Below are 24,159 nucleotides of genomic sequence, written 5' to 3' on the forward strand. Positions count from 1 at the left end.
TGATCCTGGCGTTCTGGGATCGAGCCCCACATCAGGCTTCTCCGCTGGGAGCCTACTTCTTCCTGTCCCACTCTCCCTGCTTGTGTTCCCTCTCTCACTGGATGTCTCTCTCTCTGACAAATAAATAAATAAAATTAAAAAAAAAAAAAGATATCTAACCCCCAACTGCAAAAAAAGGGGGGGGGAGGGAGAATTGGTCCCACCTTGAATAATTTTATGGGTGTATACTACAAAAACAATCAGGGACACAGTTTCTGTGTCATTCAGTTTGTTGAGGTATATTACAAAGGTGGGAAATTTCCAATTCCATCAAGATAGCTTAATGCAGATACCAAAATCAAACAAGGGTGATTCAAAAAGAACATTTTTTTGTTTATGAAAAGTTTATTTTTTAAAATGTCTCCCTTATGAATATAGATAGGCATAAACTCCAAAATAAGACATTAGCAAATAGAATCCAGCCATTTATTTTAAAAAGTGTTTTGAAAGTAATGTGTTAAGTGAAAAATAAAAACAAATTAGTATTATAAAATGCTATGAAACGTGTGTGTGTGCACAGTGTAAACCTAAAGGAGTCACTAATGGGTCACAAAAAATTAACAAAGGCCATTAGGGGACAATGGGAGGTTTGGTGGGGAAGAAAACTAGAAGGGGAACTTTATTTTGTGGCTGCTGTAATATTTTCATTTTTACAAGCATAGATTTATAAACTGGCTCTGTAACTTACAAAGAAATTTAGAGTTTAATAATGGAATCAATTGTGAAAGTTCATGCCAAGACCCAGAAGGAAAAATCTGGAGCTTCAGATCTGTGTCTTTCCAAAGGAATCTGACGACTCTCCAGTTGCCCATAAAACACATTCTTCCATAGGTGTTGCAGTCAAGGCAGAGCAATAAGTACCGGGAGGCATCAGCTTCACGCAGCGTAGTCTTAGAACTTTAAAACGGGAAGGCAACGGAGTTAGTTCATTGCTCACTACTTTGTTGAGGAAACTGAACCCCGGACAGACTGTAAAAGGTTAGAGAAGGTGCTCTCTTGCCAAATACTCTTCTCTGGGTGTTCTCATTACTCATTTAATACTACTTTTTAAATTGATTAAATGTGTTCGATAGGCTCATCCGTGGGGTTGTACATTAGGATCTGAAGTAATCAACTTGCCACTTGGTGCTAGCATTATAGCGACATAGCTTATTTGTCCTGCAAGGCAAGGGGACAAAATTTAAGTATATCATGACTGATTCGTTATCTGGAATACTCTGCATCTATATAACATCCTTAAACTGTGATTTAAAATGCCTATGTTCGGGGCCTTGGGTGGCACAGCGGTTAAGCGGCTGTCTTCGGCTCAGGGCGTGATCCCGGCGTTATGGAATCAAGCCCCACATCAGGCTCTTCCGCTAGGAGCCTGCTTCTTCCTCTCCCACTCCCCCTGCTTGTGTTCCCTCTCTCGCTGGCTGTCTCTATCTCTGTCAAATAAATAAGATCTTTTAAAAAAATAAAATAAAATAAAATAAAATAAAATAAAATAAAATAAAATAAAATGCCTATGTTCTCTATGAAAACTTCACATAGGCTCCCATAGAAATATCTGATTTACAAACACATGCGCATAAGAGCAGCTAGTTGCCCAGTCAGCTCCCTAACCTCAACCCCCAAGCAGATCTTGGATTCTCTGAACTTAATCTCGAAGGGTGGCCAAGGGGTCTTATATTGATGTTGCCACCTAGCGGTTGAAAAAAACCATCAGTTATAAGGAAAGCCGCTGCATTCACCTTTGATAGTTGTGCAAAGCTAGTTTTTCTCTGAGTTCCAGGAGCTACTGTACTTGCTGAAACCTTCCTGAGTGTAGTACTGAATTATTGTTCGCCACTTCAAAAAAAAAAAAGACCAGCTATCAGATCTAGGGAGAGCAAGCTTTCTGTTTGGTGGAACAAATGGGGCATTTGGGGGATATTTGGTTTTGTATGCTGAATGGAATACTCTTGTTGGTTTTGGTTACTGGTTAGTCTAATAAAATTTATGGGTTTGCAAAACATGACATTACATGGGTTTTCCTAAATAACTTTCCTTATTCTCTGCTCTCTGATAAGGAATCAAACACATTTCTCAAGTCACACCTGAGAATTTCTGCAAGCCGTGATGAAGTGAATTTTTTGTGATAAAAGTGACAAACCTGGGTTTGAGCAGTCACTTTCAGAGGTAAATAATCCTAGGCATGGTCACCTTTTATCCTAAACTCACAGAAGAGGAACCAATTACCAGGTTGAATTATCCATCATTTAAAAAAAAAATCTTCCTATGGCTGTAAAACAGCTACAGATTGCTTTCTTTGCACTCTTGAGGAGCTGATAGGGCCCCAGATGGAGGTGTTTTTCAGCAAGCTGTCAAGTGATCCATCCCTCAAAAACAACCGTATCACCCAGTGGAGTTGCCTTTCTCTGCCAAGAATTATATTGGGTCAGGTGGGAGAGTCCAGGATATGATGAATCCAGGAAAAACAAAGGACAGAAAATTGTGCACCAGAAATGAAAAAGAGAAAAGGTGTAAATTACATTTAAATTCTAAAGATCGTATTTGGAGTTGTTTCACAGTGACTTGCTGATTTTTTTCTTTGCCACTACTTTCTTTTATTCTTTCTGGAAAAATAGACTTCATGGCATTGATACCGAGGGGTGCTTTTGTGTGATTTTGAAGAAACTAAAGTGACATATTAGGATAGTAGTGCCCGAAACATACTAAATTATCACCAAGCCAAGGGCCTTTTAATGCATAGGACTAAAGAAGATATAACGGGATCATTTGAAATAACAAAGCTGAAGTGATTGGAAATGAACACAAAGCCCTAATGAATAATTTTCCAACAAATCCGGAAGCATCCCTTGTGGTTCAATGACTTCCATATTAATCTTACCTAGCCTTGGACACTGCTATTCATCTAAATAGTAAAACCATGGAAAAGTGTGCATATTCCGTTCTTACTCCAGTATAACTTTGAGGTTGAAGAGATAAGTTGTGGGTGAACTGCTAGAGTTTTTGTTACGTGCTGTGTGTGTGTGTGTGTGTGTGTGTGTGTGTGTGTAGTATTAATCTACTTTATCTTCAGTCATTGTAAAATGCTGTAGAGGGCTATGAAAAATATTCCTCTTGTACTCCATTTAGTTCAGGGAACTCTTTTCCTCTAGAAACCAATTATTCTCAATGATCTCCTTTATACCAATCCATTAATAAATACTTAATAACTACACTCTATGCAAAATACCATTTTTGATTTTGATCCATTTGTGATTATTATATACTAGAGCTGTGCTTTCCAACCTGTCCTCATCATGACATAAAAATGATAATAGCTGTCTGACACACCTTGGGGGGAGGTCACCGCTATAGAGAACTCTCTGGCAGATAGCACGACTCATCCAGTCTTCTTAAATAATTCACGATCTTTACTGAAAGAAACTTTTAGAGTGTTCAAATATAATTTCAGCTGTGGTACAATTTTAATGGCAGTAAAAAATTTTAAATTTTTATCACTTAAAAATTTTATAGCCGTTGATATCTTGTGGCACACTTGAAACAGTTGGTGGCCCTCCAGTTTGGCCCCATATGCACTTGGGAAGTTCTATACTACAGAAATAAGATGGCCAGTAGAGATGAGCTTATCTTTTTACTGTTTTCAGTGTAGGAAGATTCCAAACCAGAAATTTTCCGTAGTGTATAGATTTCATATGCTCTCTTACTGAAAGTCACATTCCTTTTCAGCATTGAGTTTTTCAAGAGAGTGTTTTTACTTCTGTCATCAGAAATTTCTTATTTGGTATCTGCTCTGAGCTATTCATGAAAGTTTGGCCCTGTTACCATTGTTCTTGTGTTTTTGGTCTTTCTCTGTTTAAATGTGAGTATGTAATCTTTAAAAGCTGTTGGAAAAACCAGTCGTTTTAAGGCAGGGGGAAAAAGGCCAATGTGGGGCTCCTGGGTGGCTCAGTCAGTTAAGCCTCTGACTCTTGATTTTGGCCCAGGTAATGATCTTGGGGTTGTGAGATCAAACTCCACACTCAGCGGGGAGTCTGCTTGAGATTTTCTCCCTCTCCTCCAGCCCTCCCCCCTACTCTCTCTCATTTTCTCTCTCTTTCTCTCTCACAAATCTTTAAAACAACAACAATGTGAGCTGAGAGTAACAATAACTGGATAAAATACCTGCTGGTCCAGGTATTGCTGGTATTGGTCCAGGCCAGAGTTTTGCTCTTTTTATTCTTAATTGCAGAGTTAGTTTAAGAGGTAAGCAGTAGGGCTGGCTAAATCCTTAGTTTTAAAAGGTAAATAACACCATTTTTTTTCCTTTCTTACAGTGATAAGGTGATTAGACTTATTCCCAATACAGAAGAAGAAGCAAATGCACTGAAGAAAATATACCACCAACTTAAGGTAAGAGAGCTTCTATTCACTTATCCCTTATGCCTGTAATATGTTTACAAGGCTTTGCTGATGGGAGTTGAAAAAGTGGAATTAATTAGCCAAGGGGGAAAAGTGCTAAGAGAGATAACTTGAAAGAGCTTTGAAAGGATAAGTTAAGGTTACTCAAATATGATGTATCTTACCCATTATCTATTTATGAGTTCATTTATTTTCCATCTCCTTTAGTAGAATGTAAACGTCATGAGAGAGCTTTCGTCTACTTTTCTCATTGCTGTAATGTCAGTGTCAGGAATATACTACAAGTTCAGTAAATGTTTTTTGTTGTTTTTAATGAGTGAGTGAATTTCATTTATAATTTTCCAGAGCTTCACTTTTCCTTCTTAAAATTTTCCTGCTGATCACCTATACTTCCATTCTAATTAAACTCAAGCAGAAGTGAATTGAGGAAAATAAATTCAAGTTAATTAATTTTGGTATGTTTCAGTGGGTCTGATAAGAAAATTCTGTTGGCCAAGTTTGAAGGGCTCTGATTATTTAATCTTCAGTGAATTTTGTGGATTTGAGAGAGAGAGAATTTCTCATCTCCCTAATACTGCATATAACTGAGTGTTAGCTTTAGCTAGAAAGTTATGATTAGAGGTGTGATGATGGACTCTTTTCTATGCCTACAAAGAACAGAGGCAAGGCCATAAAATATGGGATGGTTTAGCTTCTTTTTAACAATTAGCAAAGCAGATTATCAAGAAGGCCTTCTTAATCTCCAAAATGGGATAGAAAATCGTGTGTCCTAAATGCCTGGAGAACATTCCTACCTGGAGAAGATGTTAGGGGGGTAAGAGAGGAGGGATAGACTCGTGGCTTCTGGAGATATTTAAATTATCAAATTTTTGGTCTTTTATTGTTGGGTTGATTTTTCTCTTTGACATCTTTCCTTTAAATATTGAATGTATTTACAAATGAAGTATTGAACTTGGAGTTTATTCATTTCCTTTCTTTCTCCTCATTCCCAGCTTTTACACATGCACTGTCTAATTTAAGCTTGGGTCTCATTACAAGGGCTCAAAGTGAAAATGCAGGAGATCACCCCAAATTGTGATTGTATCCGGTACCAGAGAGACTGCTCACCAGACATTTCCTAAACCTCTTCTTCTCAAAGGAATCTCTGCTTCGGGATACTGACATGAACTTTCCTATGATCATTACCCCATTATAGAATTTTCAGCAGCAATAAGTGAACAGCCCATCAGGGACTGAACATTTGCAAAGAAGCAAAGCAGTTTTTGAATGGAAGCTCCCATCTCCATTAAAATTGTGTTTTAGATACACCATTGGAAAAAAATAGAATAGCTACTTTAGACCAGGGAGTCCAGTATTTCAGAGAACAAATACTCTTAACCAAGTATTTGGGAAAAAATATTTGTGAAAGAATCGCCCCCAACACACACACACCATTTGTAAGTATATTTACATGGTAGGTCTTACAAAGTTATAAAAAGAAAATCTCATAGTTCTATATGTGAAAAGCACTTGTCATTATCAAAAGTAATAAAATTTCATCAGTGAGGACTGGAAGGGTTACTTAAAAATTCTTCTAAATCGTAGTAGATGGAACAAAAAGATGTTGAGCATAAAAAGGATTGTGGACATTGATGAGAACACATTATATTGTGCCCTTTTCTGTACACACTTCTGTATACGCTTAAAAAATCCTGAATATTTTCATTTAGTCCTTGAGGAAAGGTAGTGATCTGGGGGAGGAAATGGTTTGAATGTTGAAGGAGCTTAGAGGACAAGTAAGAGAAGGGAAGGAAAGGTGTCTGGTTAGGAAGAGGGGAGCAGAGTGAAGGGAAGCAAGGGAGTTAATATCAGAATGTTGACGGTGCTCTAGTGGTTCCACACCAGAGAGAATTACATCCAGCCCCTCTGAGTCACTCTGCACCAGTCATAATCAGTGCTTCCTATAAATTGTCTCCTTTTAACAGCTATGAGGTGGGTACAGTTATTGCTGTTTTACAGCTGAAGAAATTAGGAGACACAGAGGTTAAGTAACTTGCTCTGGATCACAATGTGGCATTGGAGCACATATCCAGATAGCTCCAAACCCTCTAGAAGCCACATAATGCCTGCCTCCTGCCTCTAGTCTGTTTATTCTGATCATTTTCCCAATGGAGAGGAATGAGGCCAAGTTTGCTGGGCAGTGGAGCCTGGGTTCAATGTGTATATATATTATCATGTTCTCATTTTCTTTATTCCTTGAGTCACCAATACCACCCCCAGGTTCAGAGATTTGCAAGACTCACAATTCAGCCAATAATCCTACTCACAGCTATGATTTATTATAACAAGCAGATACAAAGCAAAACCAGCAATGATAAAAAGCACATTGCATGAAGTCCAGGAAAAACCAGGCACAGGCTTCCAAGAAGTGTTTCCCTGTGGAATTACACAGGATGTTCTTAATTCCCCCAACAAGGAGCTGTGATAACATACATGAAATAATGTCTGCCGGGGAATCTCATTATAGACTTAGTGCCCAGGGTTTTTACTGGGGCCTAGTCAGGTAGGCCCCCTCTGCCAAACACATACCAAAACTCCAGATTCTCCAAAGGAAAGCAGGTGTTCAGCATGAACTGTATTGTTTGCACAGTTTAGGTGTGCAGTGAACCACTCTTCTCAGTTAGATTTCAGGAGGGATCCTGCCACCCTAAGTTTCCAGATGCCAGCTAATGGCCACACTTGCAAGCAGGCCTTTCTAAGAACAGCAGTTTCAGTCCTGCTGTGTTAATTTTTCTGCACATTTCTTCATTTCTTTTTACCAAAGAAATAGTTTTATTGGGTTGAAATTTGAAGCACTGAGCTTAAATACATTTCTGTCTAAAAGCATCATGTTAACTGGATGTCATTTTAAATTCAAATGATTTCATCGAGTGATCCACTTGGGCCACTGAAAGCAATTCTGGCCAGGCAGAGAAAGCATCCTGCAGAGAAGAAAGAAGATGACTGTCTGTCATCTTATGCCCTGTGGAGTTGATGGGATAGAACTGGCACTGTTGTTAACAGCTCCTTTGCACACCCCATGCACTGTCTCCAAAGGGAAGGGAGCTTTTAGTTGCTTCCTTTCCCTGAAGCACGGTGTGGTAGGCAGAATTCTGAGATGGCACCAAAATTTCTGCTCCCTGGTGTATACACCCTGCATAATCTCTCCTCTGAGTCTGGCCAGGGCCTATGAATATGATAGGATGGTCATTTCCTTGATAGATTACATTATGTGACACAAGGGAGATAACCTGGTGTGGGCCTCACCTGATCAGTTGAGCCATTTAAAGGCAGAGCTTTTCAGGGATGCCTGGGTGGCTCAGTCGGTCAAGCATCCAACTCTTGATTTTGGCTCAGGTCGTGATCTCAGGGTCATGAGATCTAACCCTGCATTGGGCTCCACAGTCATCAGAGAGTCTGCTTGGGATTCTCTCGCTCTCTGTTCATTCTCTCTGTGTGAAATAAATGAAGGAAGGAAGGAAGGAAGGAGGGAAGGGAAGGGAAGGGAAGGGAAGGGAAGGGAAGGGAAGGGAAGGGAAGGGAAGGGAAGGGAAGGGAAAGGAAAGGAAAGGAAAGGAAAGGAAAGGAAAGGAAAGGAAAGGAAAGGAAAGGAAAAGAGAAAGAAGTATTTCCTCCAGCTGTTGAAAGAGAAAGAAGTCAAAGAAGTGCTCCCCCTGGTCTCAAAGAAGAATCAAACTGCCATGTTGTGAACTGTCCACAGGAGCCATGTGATAAATGCTGCTGGCCTTGAGGAGGTGAGAGCCACCCCCAGCTGATAAGCAGCAAGGATATGGGGATGTCAGTCCTACAACTACAAGGAATTGAATTCTGCCACAACCATCTGAGCTTGGAAGATGACCCTGAGATCCAAATGAGATCACAGCCCAACTGTTATCTTGCTTTTAACCTAGTGAGACCCTGAAGAGAATCCAGGCTACTGTGCCTGGACCTGTGATCTACAGAACTATGAGATGGTAAATGGCTGCTCAGTTGTGGTAATTTTCTCTGCAGCAATAGAAAAGCTACAGAAATATGACAAATAGAAAAGCAATAGGAAAATCATACACATGATGAGGTAACAACCTTACATCCTGACCTTTTGATGGCTCTTAGTTTAATAGCATATATGGATGCTTTAAGTTAATTTTTCTGACTTCATTGGCTATAACTAAGCATCTTTGGAAAAGTGAAAAGTGAGCGGGATACATGCTTAGGCTATAAATTCACAATGTCTTATCCAAAACATGAACAAATGCAAAATGTCTGTGCAATGTTGAGTGAAACCTGAGAAGGTGCGGTCACAGCATAGCTAATTAGACCTAGAACCACTGTTACAAAGCTGGTTACTTTCCTAATTAAATTTTATGGTTTTGCTGGAGAATTAAAACAAGAAAGCTAAACAGAAAACCATGCCTCCAGAGAAATGGATTGAGAAAGCACCAACCAATTAAATTGTTAATTAAGAGCATAGCCATGATTTAAATAAAGTTATGATGGAAGGGAGACAGTTTGCAGGTGAGTAAAATTAGGGTTTGAACACCATGTTCTGCCTACATTTCTTCATTAATTCTTTGTGCTCTGAAGTAATAGAGATGCTTTATGTAAGATCACAAAATTTCTATGTAGAATTTGCAGATTCTGTTAAAAGAAAAATTAATGATGCTTCTGTTTCCAGTTTTCTCATTCAGAGAGCTTTCAGATTAAAAACTGTCCTGTATCCAAAAGTCTGACATTTTTTCAAACTAAAACATAGCCTCAAAAATTAGTTGGATTGCCAGGTACCATTGAGTGGGATGTCAAGAATTGTAAAATTCCACGGGGAAAAAACGGCATCATCCCTTCTCCTTCGCTTGTATGTGAAATTCGCAGCTGCCTTTCCCAGGTGTGACTCTCCTTCCTCAGCACTGTGCTGAAGTTGTTCTCTAATCCTTCTTGGTCCTCTCCCATGTCATACACTTGGATCTACAGGAGCTTTGGAATACTTGCAGTCCCTGCAACTTTAAAAGGTCTAACATCCAACTGGACAGTTAATTGATTGGGGACCTTGTGAGGAAGAAGATGGGTGATGGAACAAATGACTCCAATAGCATGAATTCTCATTTTCATTAGGAACTGATGGTGCCATTATAGGCATATCTCTTAATCATGGCTATGGTAGGCAGAATTCTAAGATGGTCCTCAAGATTCTTGGCCCTAGTATATACGCACCTGCTCCCAGGTATCCCATCAAACACTAATCTAGGTACAGCTGTAAAAGGATTTTGCAGATGTAAGTAGGGTTCCAAATCATTTGACATTTTAGCAGGGAGATTGTCCAGGTGGGCCTGACCTTATCATGGAGAAATAAGTGTTTTCTCTAGCTGGCTGCAAAAGAGGAAATCAGAGAAATGCACTCCTGCTGGCCTAGAGGAAATCAAACATCCCTGCTGAGAACTGCCATGTAGAAAAGAAATTGCAGGGGGCTCTAGTTGTTGAGAGCTGTTCCCAGTTGACTAGAGGGAAAGCAGGGACAGACCTCAGTCTATAGCCACAAGGAAATAAATTTCACCAGCACTGGGGAGAATGTAAAAAGATCCTGAGTCCTAGATGAGACCACAGCCTGAGCTGACACCTTGATTTCAGCCCTTTGGCACCCTGAACAAAAAATCAAACATTTCACCAGTGAAATGGTGAAATAATAAAACAAAGCTGCTAAATTTGTGGTTATTAAGCAGTAAAATTTAATACGATGGCCTTAAACAGCCAGTGACTTGGTGAGCTACCTGAATACAGAGGAGCATTATAAATGATATTGAAAGATAAAAATGAAGAAATCTAAATTTAAGCCTGTCAATATGTTTGGGGTGGGAAATAGCATTTCCATCTTTTTTGTTAAAGGCTTTGTAAAGTAATAAAGCAACATTACTTTTGCTTTCTCTGGCATGATTTTTGAAAGAAAACATTTCCCATAATCCAGGCAGATGTCCAGATGTGGTTATGGATTAAATTTCAGGAACATAAATTTCAGATGTGGCATATAGTTTTCTGTGTGTGGCTATTGGTAATTAGTCAACTCAATAACAAAACAGTAAGAGAAACAATACAATATGTGGAAAAAACAGGAATACATTAAAAACATTCTTTCAAAAGTAAAAAACCTATGGCATTTTTATGATGGTTACCTTAGTGATTATTTACTCAACTAGGTAGACAACATGACCTTGGGCCAATGCCATAGTATTTTTAAGTTGACTATGTTTCCTTTGTTTGTAAGACTTTCCAGTTTCAGGGTTTAAACAACCCAGTTTGAGACTAGCTTTTAAACTTTAAAGTAGTCACTCTTAATGGATGATACTAACTGCCATAACTAAAGTTCTTATAACTGGACAGTTTAGGAAGTCAGGTCCAGCACAATCTCCCATGGAAGGTGATCTTAGCCAGGATTGTTCATGCATCTGCCATCACCTGTCATTGCCTCACTCATTTCTAGTGGTTGGCAGGCTGTGAACGGAGATGACAGGACAATTGTACCGTGTGTCTCTCATCATCTAGCTGGTTAGCCTGGGTTTACTGACTCAGGGCTCACAGGGATCCAAGACTAAGAGCAAACTGAGAAAACTGGAACCAAAGCTTGGAACTCCAATTACAACACTTCTGCCACATTCTACCAGCCAAAGGAAGTCACGGGGCCAGCCCAGATTCAAGGGATGGAAAAACAGACTGATTCTTGATGAGATGATTGCAAGTTGTGAAAACATCGGAAAAACCTGTGGTCATTTTTGAAATCCACTCCATCCTCCATCCACATATCCATTCTAGTCTGTTGTGGGATCCAGTGTGGAAGATGGCAGCAACTTACTTCTCTGCTTTCTCGTTGCCACAGTTTTGGCCCTGATCTTCCATTTGCATCACACCAGTTTCCCAAATTGCTTTTCTGTCACCTCACATATGACTCCTATTCATTCTCCATACTGTAGCCAAGGTGATCTTTCTGAAATAAAAAATTAACCGTGTTACATCTTTATTTAAAACCTCTTAAGTGTCCCCATTGTCAGCAGCAGTAATTCCCAGCCCGGATTGCTCATCAAATCACCTAGTACGATTATACTTGGCCCCACTGCCAGACATTGACTAGATTGCTCAGCTTGATTATTAGTATATTTTTAAAACCTCCCTAGGTGATTCCACATGTAGCTAGGGAAATAAAGCACTGACCTAGGGTATAAACTTCAAGCTCTTTGCCATGACCCAGAGGGCCCTTCAAAACCATACCCAGCCTGCCTCTCAAACATTTCTCAGCCTCCATCGCTATTCTTGGCTCAGTGTTTATTACCCTAGCCATGCTAAATTGATTGTAGTTTCTCTCCTAACTGCCTTTTATTAAGCTATTCCTCTTCTCTGGAATGTTGTTCTTCTCTTAGTCCACTTGGTGAATATCTTTAAAGACTAGGTTAAAGCATCCACTTCTCCTTGAATTCTTTGACCCTCACTAAATTCTACCCTGTTGTATCTTAACATTTATGTCACTTTATGCTTATGGTATCTTTTCTCTCCCATTTCATCCCCACTAAAATGAGTTTCTTACAGATCTGAGACTTAATGGATCTCTGAATTGTGTATGGTGAATAGGCAGCCTTTGATGGAAGAAAAGAGTGACTCCAGCTGGTGCTAAAAAGACGTTTTGCACAGTCAGACCCCCAGGAACATAGCCCAGCTGAGACTTAGACCATTACTCCTTGACCCCCCCACCTTGGGTTTCCCTTTTTTTTTCTTCTTTTTCTGTTCTTTACAGGTCACCCTTTGCAATTATTCTCATGATTTCACCTGGAAAAATAACAAGGTTTGAGCATATGGTTTGTGCTTTATCAAATGTGAATTTCTCACCATTTCCACTTTAAAGGACATTACCGCATGATCAAGGATACAGGAATAGAGGAAGTTCTTTTTTTCAGGGGCAGTGAGGGGGCTTCTTGTTGACTAACAGGTTTCTATCAAGTATACAGACTGTACTTTGGTGCCATTTCTTGGACCCATGAATTTAGACTAACCTTTGCATATTCATCAGCCACAACCACAAAGTCTTTGCTTGATTAAAGGAGTTTCCTGTTTTCTACCATGTTTTTTTCTAGCTACATAAATGTGGAATGATTTCTGCTGCCTTACTGGGTTTTAGAGGTCCTTGTTAGTGAGGATGAATCCTGGACCACAACCATTTTTAGGGAAATGTGTTCTCCCCTGATGACTGATAGAAGGGTACAAGCATGTAAATGAGTATCAATGACCTATGGGAATTGACTATCACAATCCGAATGCATTTATTAAATATACATGTGAGGTCTTGTACAGGTCAAATGTGGAAAGCAATTAGCATGGTAATTAATAGGAGGATGACCTCTGGAGATATACTTTTTGGGTTCGTAGTCAAACTTCTCCATGTACTAGTTATAGGAGTGTCAGCAAATGACCTAATTTAATTTGCTGTGCCTCCAGTCTCTAATATGTAAAATGGAGAAATCCAGAAAGAGTTGATCATCCAGTAATTCTCAATCCAGTAAGGGGTATACGATATATAAACAAATAGCTGCAGAATAGAGAACCCCCAAAAGCATACTACTTATCATTCTTCTTTGGATAAGATCAGTTTCTGACTCCTCTTTTTTGCCCTGGTGGCTGGCAGTAATAGGCACTCAACAAATCTTGAATGAATGAACAAATGAAATTAATTCATCCGTCAAGTTGCCTGAAAGTATAAAAACAACTATAACTTGGATTCTAAACAAGAGCATATGTAGGGCTGAATAAATATTCAAAAGATCAAAACAATGAAAATATAAGCAGAAAGAATTACTGTAGAACAATGGGTTTAAGGATTCAAGGAACAGGAAGGGTATGAGTTAGGGGGAAATTATCCATCTCTTCAATTACTAAAGTTTTATGGAGGAAGTAGGATTTCTGTAAAAGCCTGATAAGTTTCTTGAGAGAACCATCTCTGAGATACACAATCTTGTATTAGAGCTTCATGTAACTTTCAGATTTTGCCTTGGGGTATTGACTAATTCAATGAATACAATACTAATTACCAGAAATATTTTAACTTGAAAATCAGAATTCAGGTGTTCTGCTTAGGAGTCATTTTGGTTTTTTTATATAATCAGAAATGTCTGTATCTCTTTAAGCCTCTGATATACTTGATTAACAAATCAATTCCTTTCTTTTAACCTAAAAACAGCTCTTAGGGATGCCTATATGGCAATTCTCTGTGCCCTAAAAAAATTTGGAGCAGCTTTTGCATATTCATCAGCCACAACCACAAAGACTTCGCTTGATTAAAGAAGTTTCCTGTTTTCTACCATTTTGTTTTTCTAGCTGTATAAATGTAAAGTGATTAAAATTCCCATGGTCCCACAAATATGTTTCTTAGATCTTTTCCTGATAATTGCATTTGCTTTGAGGCTATGTGATCATGAGTGTTCTATTCTTTCACATTTCAGTCACATTTTGAAAATGGACTATGATCTAAGATTCAGTATCCTGTTTTTGATAAAAGGAAAGGTACAGAGCATGGAACATAATCTAGTAGGGGAAAAAACATGGACCCAATATAGGGATTGGTGATCTTTAATAGGTGGACAAATTCACTGGATGCCAGCAGGCTAGAGCTGGTCTAGAGGAAACTGCTCACTATTCTTGATTTATAATGTTTTAAACAACTAAGCATGTTTTATCTTAGTATATTTAAATAACTGACAGCAAACCTTAAAAGTTTTTTTCTAATATGGAAATTTGAATAATGGAGATGATGCTATGAGATTGGAGAACTATTGGCAATGAGTACAAAATTTCTATTTTAACAAATCTAAGGTTGACTCTACATATCACAGATCGTATTTATCATATGCATTTTTTTAAAACACTTGGGAAAACACTTAACAGATTATAAAGAAAACACAGCAGTGATTTTAGAATAACAAAATCTCTTAGGGTTGCCTAATTTCTTTCAGGAGTATAAGAGCTCTTACTGGTCAAGAGATCAGTTGATCAAGGTTGGTCAAGATAAATGATATATACTGAATGTTGAGCTTCACAAGACTCAGGATATTGCCTAGAATAATTTATTCCTTGATAAGTTATACAAATAAGGTATGTATCATGCAATCACAAATGGATTTAATCTCAGATGAGGAATAAAAGAGACATGAGCAATAAGTTAATTCTCTCACCAGTAATATTTAGCATCTTTTTCTTCATCAAACCTATGAATAAGGGTCCCTAGAGAATGTCCATTAAGCCAGAAAATGGCATCAATGGATGAGAAGGGAGCACTTACTTGAGAGGGTTATAATCAGAATTCTAGGTAATTTCAATGAAACAGAAGGTTCAGAAACACAGACATTAAAGTTATCTTAAGGACATGCAGAATAGAGCTTGCCAATTTTTAGACTATTAGTCACATAGAAAAGAAACATCAAAGATTATAGGGAAATGTGGCCGTACCATGAATAAACAGTGCGAAATTGCACATCTATAAGCTGGTGTACTTATTAGGATATAAGTACTCTGGGCTTTCAGAGATTCCTGCAGTGACCTTTCTGTGGTAGATTGTTGTACAACAAAACTGCATTTTCTCTTCCTGGGCACTATATGTCCAACCTCCCCTTCAATTGAGTATGTCCATACAACTGGGTATATGCATGGGAATATACACAAAAGTGATGTGGCCCTTTCTGAACCAAGACTCTATAGAAAGGAAGTTTTCCCTCCAAACCTTTTCTCCTCTTCTGCCTGAATGACAGTAATAATAGGGCCCAGGAGGATGGAGCCATGACATGGAAAATTTCTGGATCCCTGAATCACCACAGAGAGAAAAAGCTGTCCACCCACGAACATCCACCTTTGTTATGACCAAGGAACAAACTTCTCTTGTATTTGAGTCATGATATTGTACTTGAGCATTATAGGGGAGAAAAAATAATTTTCTCTCTACCCTCTGAGTTCTTAGCTGAGACCCTCTGTAATTAAAAATTTTTTAACAAAAAAATAGAAGTTCATTAACATGTATACTTGATATACTGTCCCCTAAGAGGCCTATATTCACTCTTCCCTTTCTCTATTAAGATGTCATTTAAGTCTGATTTGCAAGCTACCCTGAGGTTACTCACTTTTTCCTGGGAATCTCCCATGAATGGGCCTTTCAGAGAATAGGTGGGAGGTATGATAGTCTGTGACAAGGTTTATCTGTGTGTGGTACCATCTTCTAGTCTCTCCTGTGACACTTTTCTTGTTGATGAAACTCCTGGTGAGGGGATTTATGACACATCCTTTGAGAGGATGTGTTTTTAGACTGATAAGAGGAGTAAAGAATCTCTTCATTTGCTATTTTCAAGTGCCTTTAACTCAAAATAATCAATACACCAAAGCAGTATACTTTGAGGTAGCATGTTCTAAATTCCTTTAGTCATATTCTGGGGTGGAATATTTTGCTACCTTTCAGCATCATCACAACTAATACTGAAGATGGTGTATTAGAATGCTAACTTAAGAAAAAAATATATGGCATTAGCTTAGCAGTTGGGAAGTAGGTGGAAGGAACATAGATATCACAATCTGGAGAGAAAAGGCCAGTATTATGCAATAACACCACTTTTGGTAACATTTGGTAAAACTATCAGCTATACTTGGAAGACAAAGAAAATGCCTATTTATCCTATAGCTCTGAGGAAACTCCTTGCAAATATCCAGAATATTAGCATGTGTTGGTTTTTCCCATTGTTTACATAAAAGTATTATAAGAAAGAGCTAAGTTCAGGCAAGAAGTGACCAGTTTATAAGCAGAAGTAAAAAGAAATTGGGAGTACAAAAGGGCAGGGAAAAAAAACCAAATCACTTCTACATCCTAAACACAAGAAAATAAGACCAAAAAAGGTCCATTAAGATTTATCCGGTTTGCAAGGTGACTTAGATTTAGGGAGTTACTTCTCTACCTTTCCACTCCAGGCTCATCTCTAAATCACCACATGTCAGGAAACCACCCACCAGCAAGGAACAGCTGTCTCAAAAATGAGAAAAAACTATTGAGTTAGAGCCCGGCTACACTCTGGGTCCATTTGCCAAAGCTGGTGTTACTTTAACAGAGCTAGTACCTCTAAGATTGACCCATCTCTGGGACTCCTAACCATAAGCTCTATGGACCCACTGAATATGACAATCTAAAAAAGCTAGCATAGCTTGAGAGCTTACAAACATGTTCAGTCTCTCAGCAGATCTTAATTCAATTCTCTATGTTGGGCATTGTGTGAATCACACTCTGGGCTGTGGGGATACATCAGTGAATAGAAACTGGACCTTCAGACCAATGAGCTCAGAGATATTCATTAGGTCATCCGGGGGCGGGGGGGGAACTCTACAGATTTATTCCAAATTTATCACTTACATATATTTATATAGCCGAACTTGTTTATCCACTATTCCGCAAATATGTCCCATATGTCTCAGTCTTAAGACTTGTTTATACAGATGTATAAATGTATTCCAAAATGTATATTAAGTGACTGCCATGTGGGAGGCATTGTTCTGGATGCTGAGGGCTACAGCAATAAACAAAAATCAATAATCCCTGTCCTCATGAAACTTATATTCTAATGAAAGGAGATGGGCAAAAAAGAAAGTAAAAAGTACAGCCTATCAAATGGTCAAAGTTGTAGAAGAAAAGTAAAGTAAGGAAGAAGATTGAGGAACATGAAATGTATTTTCAAATAAAATGATCAGGGAAGACATCATTGAAAAGATGGTATTTGAGCAAAGGTTTAAAGGAGGTGAGGGTAAGCTATTAATTCCCTACTTTTGAGAATATTTTATCTGTCAAAAGGGCCAGTCTCAGATGTTATTAACTCATCAGAAGTTTTTACCCACTGCCATGACTAGATATGTTTATTCTCCTTTTTTAGCCCTTGAGGAACTTTGTTATTCTCTTGTACAGTCTGTTCTCAGATTCTAGTTTTCTTACTCAAGCACATGTCCTCATTCACTTGTCTGTTTTAGGGAACCACAAACCAATTTGATAAGGATAACCCATGTTTAATAAATTGCAGCACATTCTCAACTCCACACAACCTCCATCACCACCCAACATTTTTATATCAAAAATTGACATTTTCTCAACATCCTTTTACTCTTTTCAACCAAATGCTTCTCACCCTTCCACATAGAAATTCTACCTTTCATGCCTCATACATAAAGGATACATTTTGTTTGAAGATGTATAGCACAATCTTAATCCAAAAGAAGGAAAGTGTTAACACCCATAGACTTAACTGAGTCAAGGGGGCAGCATGGTGTAGAAACAAAAAGAGAAAGACTTATGAGACAGTTTGGAGGAAAAGGAAAAGCAACACCAAAACAATTATAGAATTTAGGTTCAGTTTTTGATCTGGGGTTAGAAGAGCAGGTTTATAGAATTTTTAATTTCTGTCAGATTCGCTCTCATTTCTGTCCTTAGGGATTCTATATTCTCAGTAACCTTTTCGTTAATAGTTTTTTCAATGCTACTCATCATTTTGACCATCCTTACTCTGAATTCCATTTCTGATACTTTGGTTACATCCATATCCATTATTTCTGTAGCAGAGGCCACAGACTCACTGTCTTTTCTTTGCTTGGGGGGGGGGGCTTCTCCTTGTCATTCTGATGAGGAGAGGTTGCGGGGTTGTCCAGAGCCCAAATTATTGACTGGGTCCCAGGCCGTGCCCCTTGTTTTATAGGGATCTTAGGGATGTGGGCTGCTTCTTTAAAAATTTTATTTATTTATTTATTTATTTATTTATTTATTTATTTATTTATTTATTTATGTGGCAGCCAACCAGCGAGAGAGGGAACAGACGCAGGGGAGTGGGAGAGGAAGAAGCAGGCTCCCAGCGGAGGAGCCCGATGAGGGTCTCCTTTCCGGAACACCGGGATCATGCCCTAAGCCGAAGACAGGCGCTCAATGACTGCGCCACCCAGGCGCCCGGGTTGTGGGCTTCTTGATTTTTCAGCCTGCCTTCTGTGTTCTGGGGGAGGGGCCTGCCGCGAGATAACTTAGTACTTAGTAATTCAAGTATGTACCTTGGTTATTCTCAAAAGGAGGGTGGAAGGACAAATATGATTTGCCTAGGAATCTTTTTCAGGCTACCTCACTGAAAATATACCACAACCCCAGGCTATCTTAAAGAGAAACTTAGTAAACACTAACTACAGATCTGAATGTTCCCATTACCATCAAAGAATCTACAGTTAAGACTTTTTAACAAAAATCCATGGATGTGCTTTAGTGACTCAGTTTCATTTAATATCCATTTAAAATTTAAAGATCCTTTCTTTCTTTTAGTAACATCCTTCATTTCTCTTGGAAAACCATAATCCTAAAATAAGTATAATAAAACAGAACTCTTTCATGATTAAATGTGTTTGTAATTTAATAAGTTAAATTTCTAAATTTTTCTCCTGAAAGAATTTAAGAAGAATTGTTAAAATTAAAACAGTTTGGAAAAAATTCTGCACCCATCTCAACTTGGGAGGTAAAGAGTACATGTGTGTAATTGCAAGCTCAAAATGACCCTCTGTACTTGATTTGTAAATACTTCAAAAATGCAAGGTTTAGAAGGATAATCCATAAAACAAAATTATCCTTGGATCTAAAAGCATTTTATTTGAGGATATAATGTACAGAACCCAGATCAAACATCAAAAATAGGAACTTACCTCTTTCCAGTATGGCCACCCAAAGATCAGTTTTATGTCAACTTTTTCATTTGTAATGAGAACATTGGGTTTTTTTTTTTTTTTAAGGAAGATATAGAAAGCACAGGATTATAAAACTCTTATGAAACACTTTCCTATCAAGGGATTCTAAACTCTTTATAAAATGTTAGTTTATTTAATTCTCACAGCTCCCAAGCAGGTAAAGAAATGACAAGTGGTATTTGCAATGGGCTTTATCTAATTTTCTGCTAAGGAATGAGTCACAGTTACTCTAGAAGCTGAAATAGAGCTATAATTTCTTAACACCTGACTGAGGTGCTGACCTGACCTCATTCCACTTCTCTCTGAGTTAAGCTGTTTTGTTCCAATTTCCATCTTCTAAGGTTTGGCAGTAAACTGTCTTCATCCCTACCTTCACATAGAACTCAATGAGATGAGGAAAATGGAAGAAGCCTTTGACTAGATAGCAGCTTTTGTTTCCATTTTAAAAGAAATTAATATTTAGGGTGTTGGGTCTCAGTACATCAGGGTTATTTGGCTAATGAGTAATTCCTTTTTGTCTTGAAAACTGTAGGGCTCAAATGGACTTACAAAAAGTGGGATGTATTTATTTTTGAATACCTAATACAACACTTTGATAATGTTCAAAATTCAAAATGTTTAGAGAATATATAGTAAAAAATCTCCCTTGCATTTCTCTCCTGTAGTCACCATTCCCCCACAGAGGATCCCAGTGTTACCAGATTCTTACAGAGATATTAGATATAAATTCAGGGAGGGAGGAAGGAAAGAAGGAAACACGTAACATATAGATTTCTTCCTTCTTTTTTCATAAATTATGGCAAACTATCCACACAGTTCAACTACTTGCTTTCTCCATTTAAAACATCTTGGCAATTATTCCATAACAAAACACAAAAATTTTGTCATTCTTTTATATAGCTGCATAGTCTTCCACTGCATGGATATACTAGAATTTGTTTAGTCAGTCTTCTGATGATATTAAGATTGCTTCCAATTTCATATTATTACACAGTTGAAATGAAGAAGTTGATTGAAAAGTCATTTCACATATATACAAGTAGGATAAGTTCTCAGAATGGAATTCCTGGGTCAAAGAGAATATGTACTTTGATTTACAGATATTTTCCAAATTGCTCACCAGAGAGTCTACCAATTCTCCTACCAGAAATGTATGAAAATTGCCATTTCTCTATATCCTTGCCAACATAGTGTACAATCAAACTATTTAACTCAATGAGACCTAATGAATTTTCTGATTTTTGTTGATATAATCTTACTGGGGTTTTTTAATACATAATTGACCTATAACATTACCTTCCAGATGTGTATGATTAAACATTTGTATACACTGCAAAATGATCACAATAGGTATAGTTAACATCCATTGCCACAGTTTTTTTTTCATGTAATGAGAACTTTTAAGATCTATCATAACTTTCAAATATACAGTACAGAATCTGAAAAACCTATATAGGAGCTTCTTATACTGTGATTTAGTCACTTTTAGGAAAATGTGGAAATATAAAGTAAAAACTAGAAAATTGTTTTTTAAACATGGTATTTTAAGTATATATCTATAAAACATTTGACAGAATACAACATTCGTTCATGATAAAAGCCCTCAACAAAGTAAGTTTAGAGGGAACATACCTCAACATAATAAAGGACTTATATGAAAAACCCATAGGGAATATCATACTCAATGGTGAAAAACCCCTAAGGTCAGGAACAAGTTAAAGATGTCCACTCTTACCACTGTTATTCAACATAGTACTGGAATTCCTAGCCACAGCAATCAGATAACAAAAAGAAATAAAAGTCATCCAAATTGGTAAAGAAGAAAAACTTTCACTATTTGCAGCCGACATACTATATATAGAAAACCTGAAAGACTCTACCAAAAAAACTACTAGAACTTACCAATGAATTCAATAAAATCACAGGTTACAAAATCAAAGTGCAGAAAAGTTGCATTTCTGTACACTAATAATGAAGTGGTAGAAAAAATTAAGAAAACAATCCTATTTACAACTGCATCAAAAATAGTAAGATACCTAGGAATAAACCTAACCAAAGACATGAAAGACCTGTACTCTGAAAACTATAAAACACTGATGAAAGAAACTGAAGATAACACAAAGAAATGGAAAGACATTCTATGCTCATGGATTAGAAGAACAAATATAGTTTAAACATCTATACTACCCAAAGCAATCTACACATTTAATGCAATCCCTATCACAAACAATACCAACAGCATTTTTCACAGAGCTGGAAAAAGCCTAAAATTTACATGGAACCACAAAAGACCCCAAATAGCTAAAGCAGTCTTGAAAAACAAAGCTGAGGGTATCACAATTCAGAATTCAAGTTCTATTACAAAGCTGTAGTCATCAAAGCAGCATGGTTCTGGCATAAAAATAGATCAATGGAACAGAATAGAAAACTCAGAATTAAAACCGCAATCATGTGGTCAATTAATCTTTGGCAAAACTGGAAAGAATATCCCATGGGAAAAAGTCTCTTCAACAAATGGTGTTCAGAAAATTGGACAGCTACATTTGAAAGAATGAAACTGGACGATTTTCTCACACTGTACACAAAAATAAACTCAAGATAGATTAAATGTGAGACCTGCAACCATAAAAATCCTAGAAGACAGAGTAGGCAGTATAATGTCTCGGACATCAGCTGTAGCACCATTTTTCTAGGTATCTATCCCGAGACCAGGGAAATAAAAGCAAAAATAAGCTATTGGGACTACATCAAAATAACTTCTGCACAGCAAAGGGAACAATAAAGCTAAAAGGTAAACTATGGAATAGAAGATATTTGCAGATGACATAGCCAATTAAGGGTTAGTATACAAAATTTATAAATAACTGATACAACTCAACACACACACAAATCATCCAATTAAAAAATGGGCAGATGATATGAACAGACATTTCTCCGAAGAAGGCATCCAGATGGCCAACAGACACATGAAAAGATGCTTAACATCACTCATTATCAGGGAAATGCAAATAAAAACTACAATGAAGTATCATCTCACACCTGTCAGAATGGTTAAAATGAAAAACACAAGAAACAACAAATGTTGGCAAGGATGTGGAGAAAAAATAACCCAACTTCATTGTTGGTGGGAATGCAAACTTGTGCGGCCACCATAGAAAACAGTATGAAGTGTCCTCAGAAAGTTAACAACAGAACTACCCTACAGTTCAGCAATCACACTACCAGGTATTTATCCAAAAAATACAAAAATACTAACTCAAAGAGATACATGCACCCGTTACATTTACTGGAGCATTATTTACAATAACCAAATTATGGAAGCAGCCCAAGTGTGCATTGATAGGTGAATGGATAAAGAAGATGTGGTGTAGATATACAAAGGAATATTATTCGGCCATTAAAAAAAGAACGAGATCTTGCAATGACATGGATGGAGTTAGAGACTACAATGCTAAACAAAATAAGTCAGAGAAAGACAAATACCATATGATTTCACTCATATGTGAAATTTAAGAAGCAAACCAGCAAAGGAAAAAAATTGAGACAAGCCAAGAAATAGACTCTTAACTATAGAGAAGAAACAGTTGTTTACCAGAGGGGCGGTGGGGGGATGGGTGAAATATGTGATAGGGATTAAGGAGTGTATTTGTTGTGATGAGCACCAGATGGTGTATGGAAGTGTTAAAGCCCCATATTATACACCTGAAACTAATATAACACTGTACATTAATAACTATATTGGAATTAAAATTTCAAAAATAAAAAAAGTAAATATATTTCCATAGCAGGGGTAGGTGTTTCAAAAATACGTGTGGGTTGATGTTTGTAATATTACCAGTTGAACTACAGAGAAATTCTGCTAAGTGAGAAATTCGTTTTTATGAGATGTTTAAATGTGTGTTACATATGCCAGCAAAGCCAGTCTACTACACATTATTTATATAGCATTTGCAAAAGTGTGATTGAGACATCTGATATTCCAAATGAGAACTTGTACTTAACTATAAATTATGACACAGATGTCTTGTGATAGTTCTTTCCATTTACAGAAATTACAGGAAATTCTCAAGATTTTATTACAAACGTGTGTACACATATGCCCCAAGCCTCACTGTTCTCCTCAGAGGTGTTTGAAAGAATTCTAAGGTATTCGACCCTGTTCTGCTATGTAAAAAATAATACTGTAATATCAGCAAGAGGTTAGTATTTCTTATATTTTCTCTTGAAAATCTGTTCTTATAAAATGAGGTTCCTTGAGGAAACATTCTTTTTGGTTATATTAAACTGAAAGATTAAACATGTCTAAATTGGTATTACTAGATGTTCATATGGCAAAAACATTCCCTCTCCCTCATACTCTTATAATACCAAACACTTTGACACCAGTTGAATTAGCAAATTGTTCTTTGATGTTCTTAAGAAAAGTGTCCTTAAAAATATTGCTTTGTATCACTACTAATTCATTTCATTTAGCCAGGGTTTGATAATTTTGTGATCAAAATGTGATTAAGAAAAGATACATGGTTTCTACCAACTCTTTGAAGTCAATCCGTTAAACCTATAATTAATACTTGTTCTTGACATAATATTTTATATAATAACATGACTACAAATTACAATTTTCCAGCAGAATTTTGCAAGGACACTTCCCTCTAGCCTAACATTTCTCAACTATGAGAACCTCCAAAATATCATCATGGTGCTTTCAAGATTGCAAGTCCTTCAACATGGTAATGGTACCTGTTACTGATACTATTACTTAAATAAAACAAACATTAAAACGTTTTCCACTTCAGTTGGAATGATTTGACTTCTTCAGAACAGTTTTATTTAGGGGCAAATCAGTATTGGCTCACAATTATTAGGTTTTATTATTAAAACCAGTAGATCAGCAGACAAATATGATTGAAACGATGAGTTTATTATACTCCTAGGTCCCAAGACTGTACACATTAT

At 37.3% G+C, this 24,159-nt stretch overlaps 1 protein-coding gene across 2 annotated transcripts in view; it reads left to right on the forward strand.

Annotated features, from left to right (window-relative positions):
* Positions 1–24,159, forward strand: part of CPA6 (carboxypeptidase A6) — a 324,775-nt gene that overhangs the window by 140,069 nt on the left and 160,547 nt on the right. For both annotated transcript variants that reach the window (XM_087864840.1, XM_087864841.1), the window contains exon 2: positions 4,344–4,419. In XM_087864840.1, coding sequence (XP_087720966.1) covers positions 4,344–4,419 — 76 coding nt within the window. The remainder of the gene's footprint in view (positions 1–4,343; positions 4,420–24,159) is intronic.

This window comes from Ursus americanus, chromosome 9 (genome assembly GCF_024610735.1).
Source record: "Ursus americanus isolate L20-20 chromosome 9, mUrsAme1.1.p, whole genome shotgun sequence".
NCBI lineage: Eukaryota > Metazoa > Chordata > Mammalia > Carnivora > Ursidae > Ursus > Ursus americanus.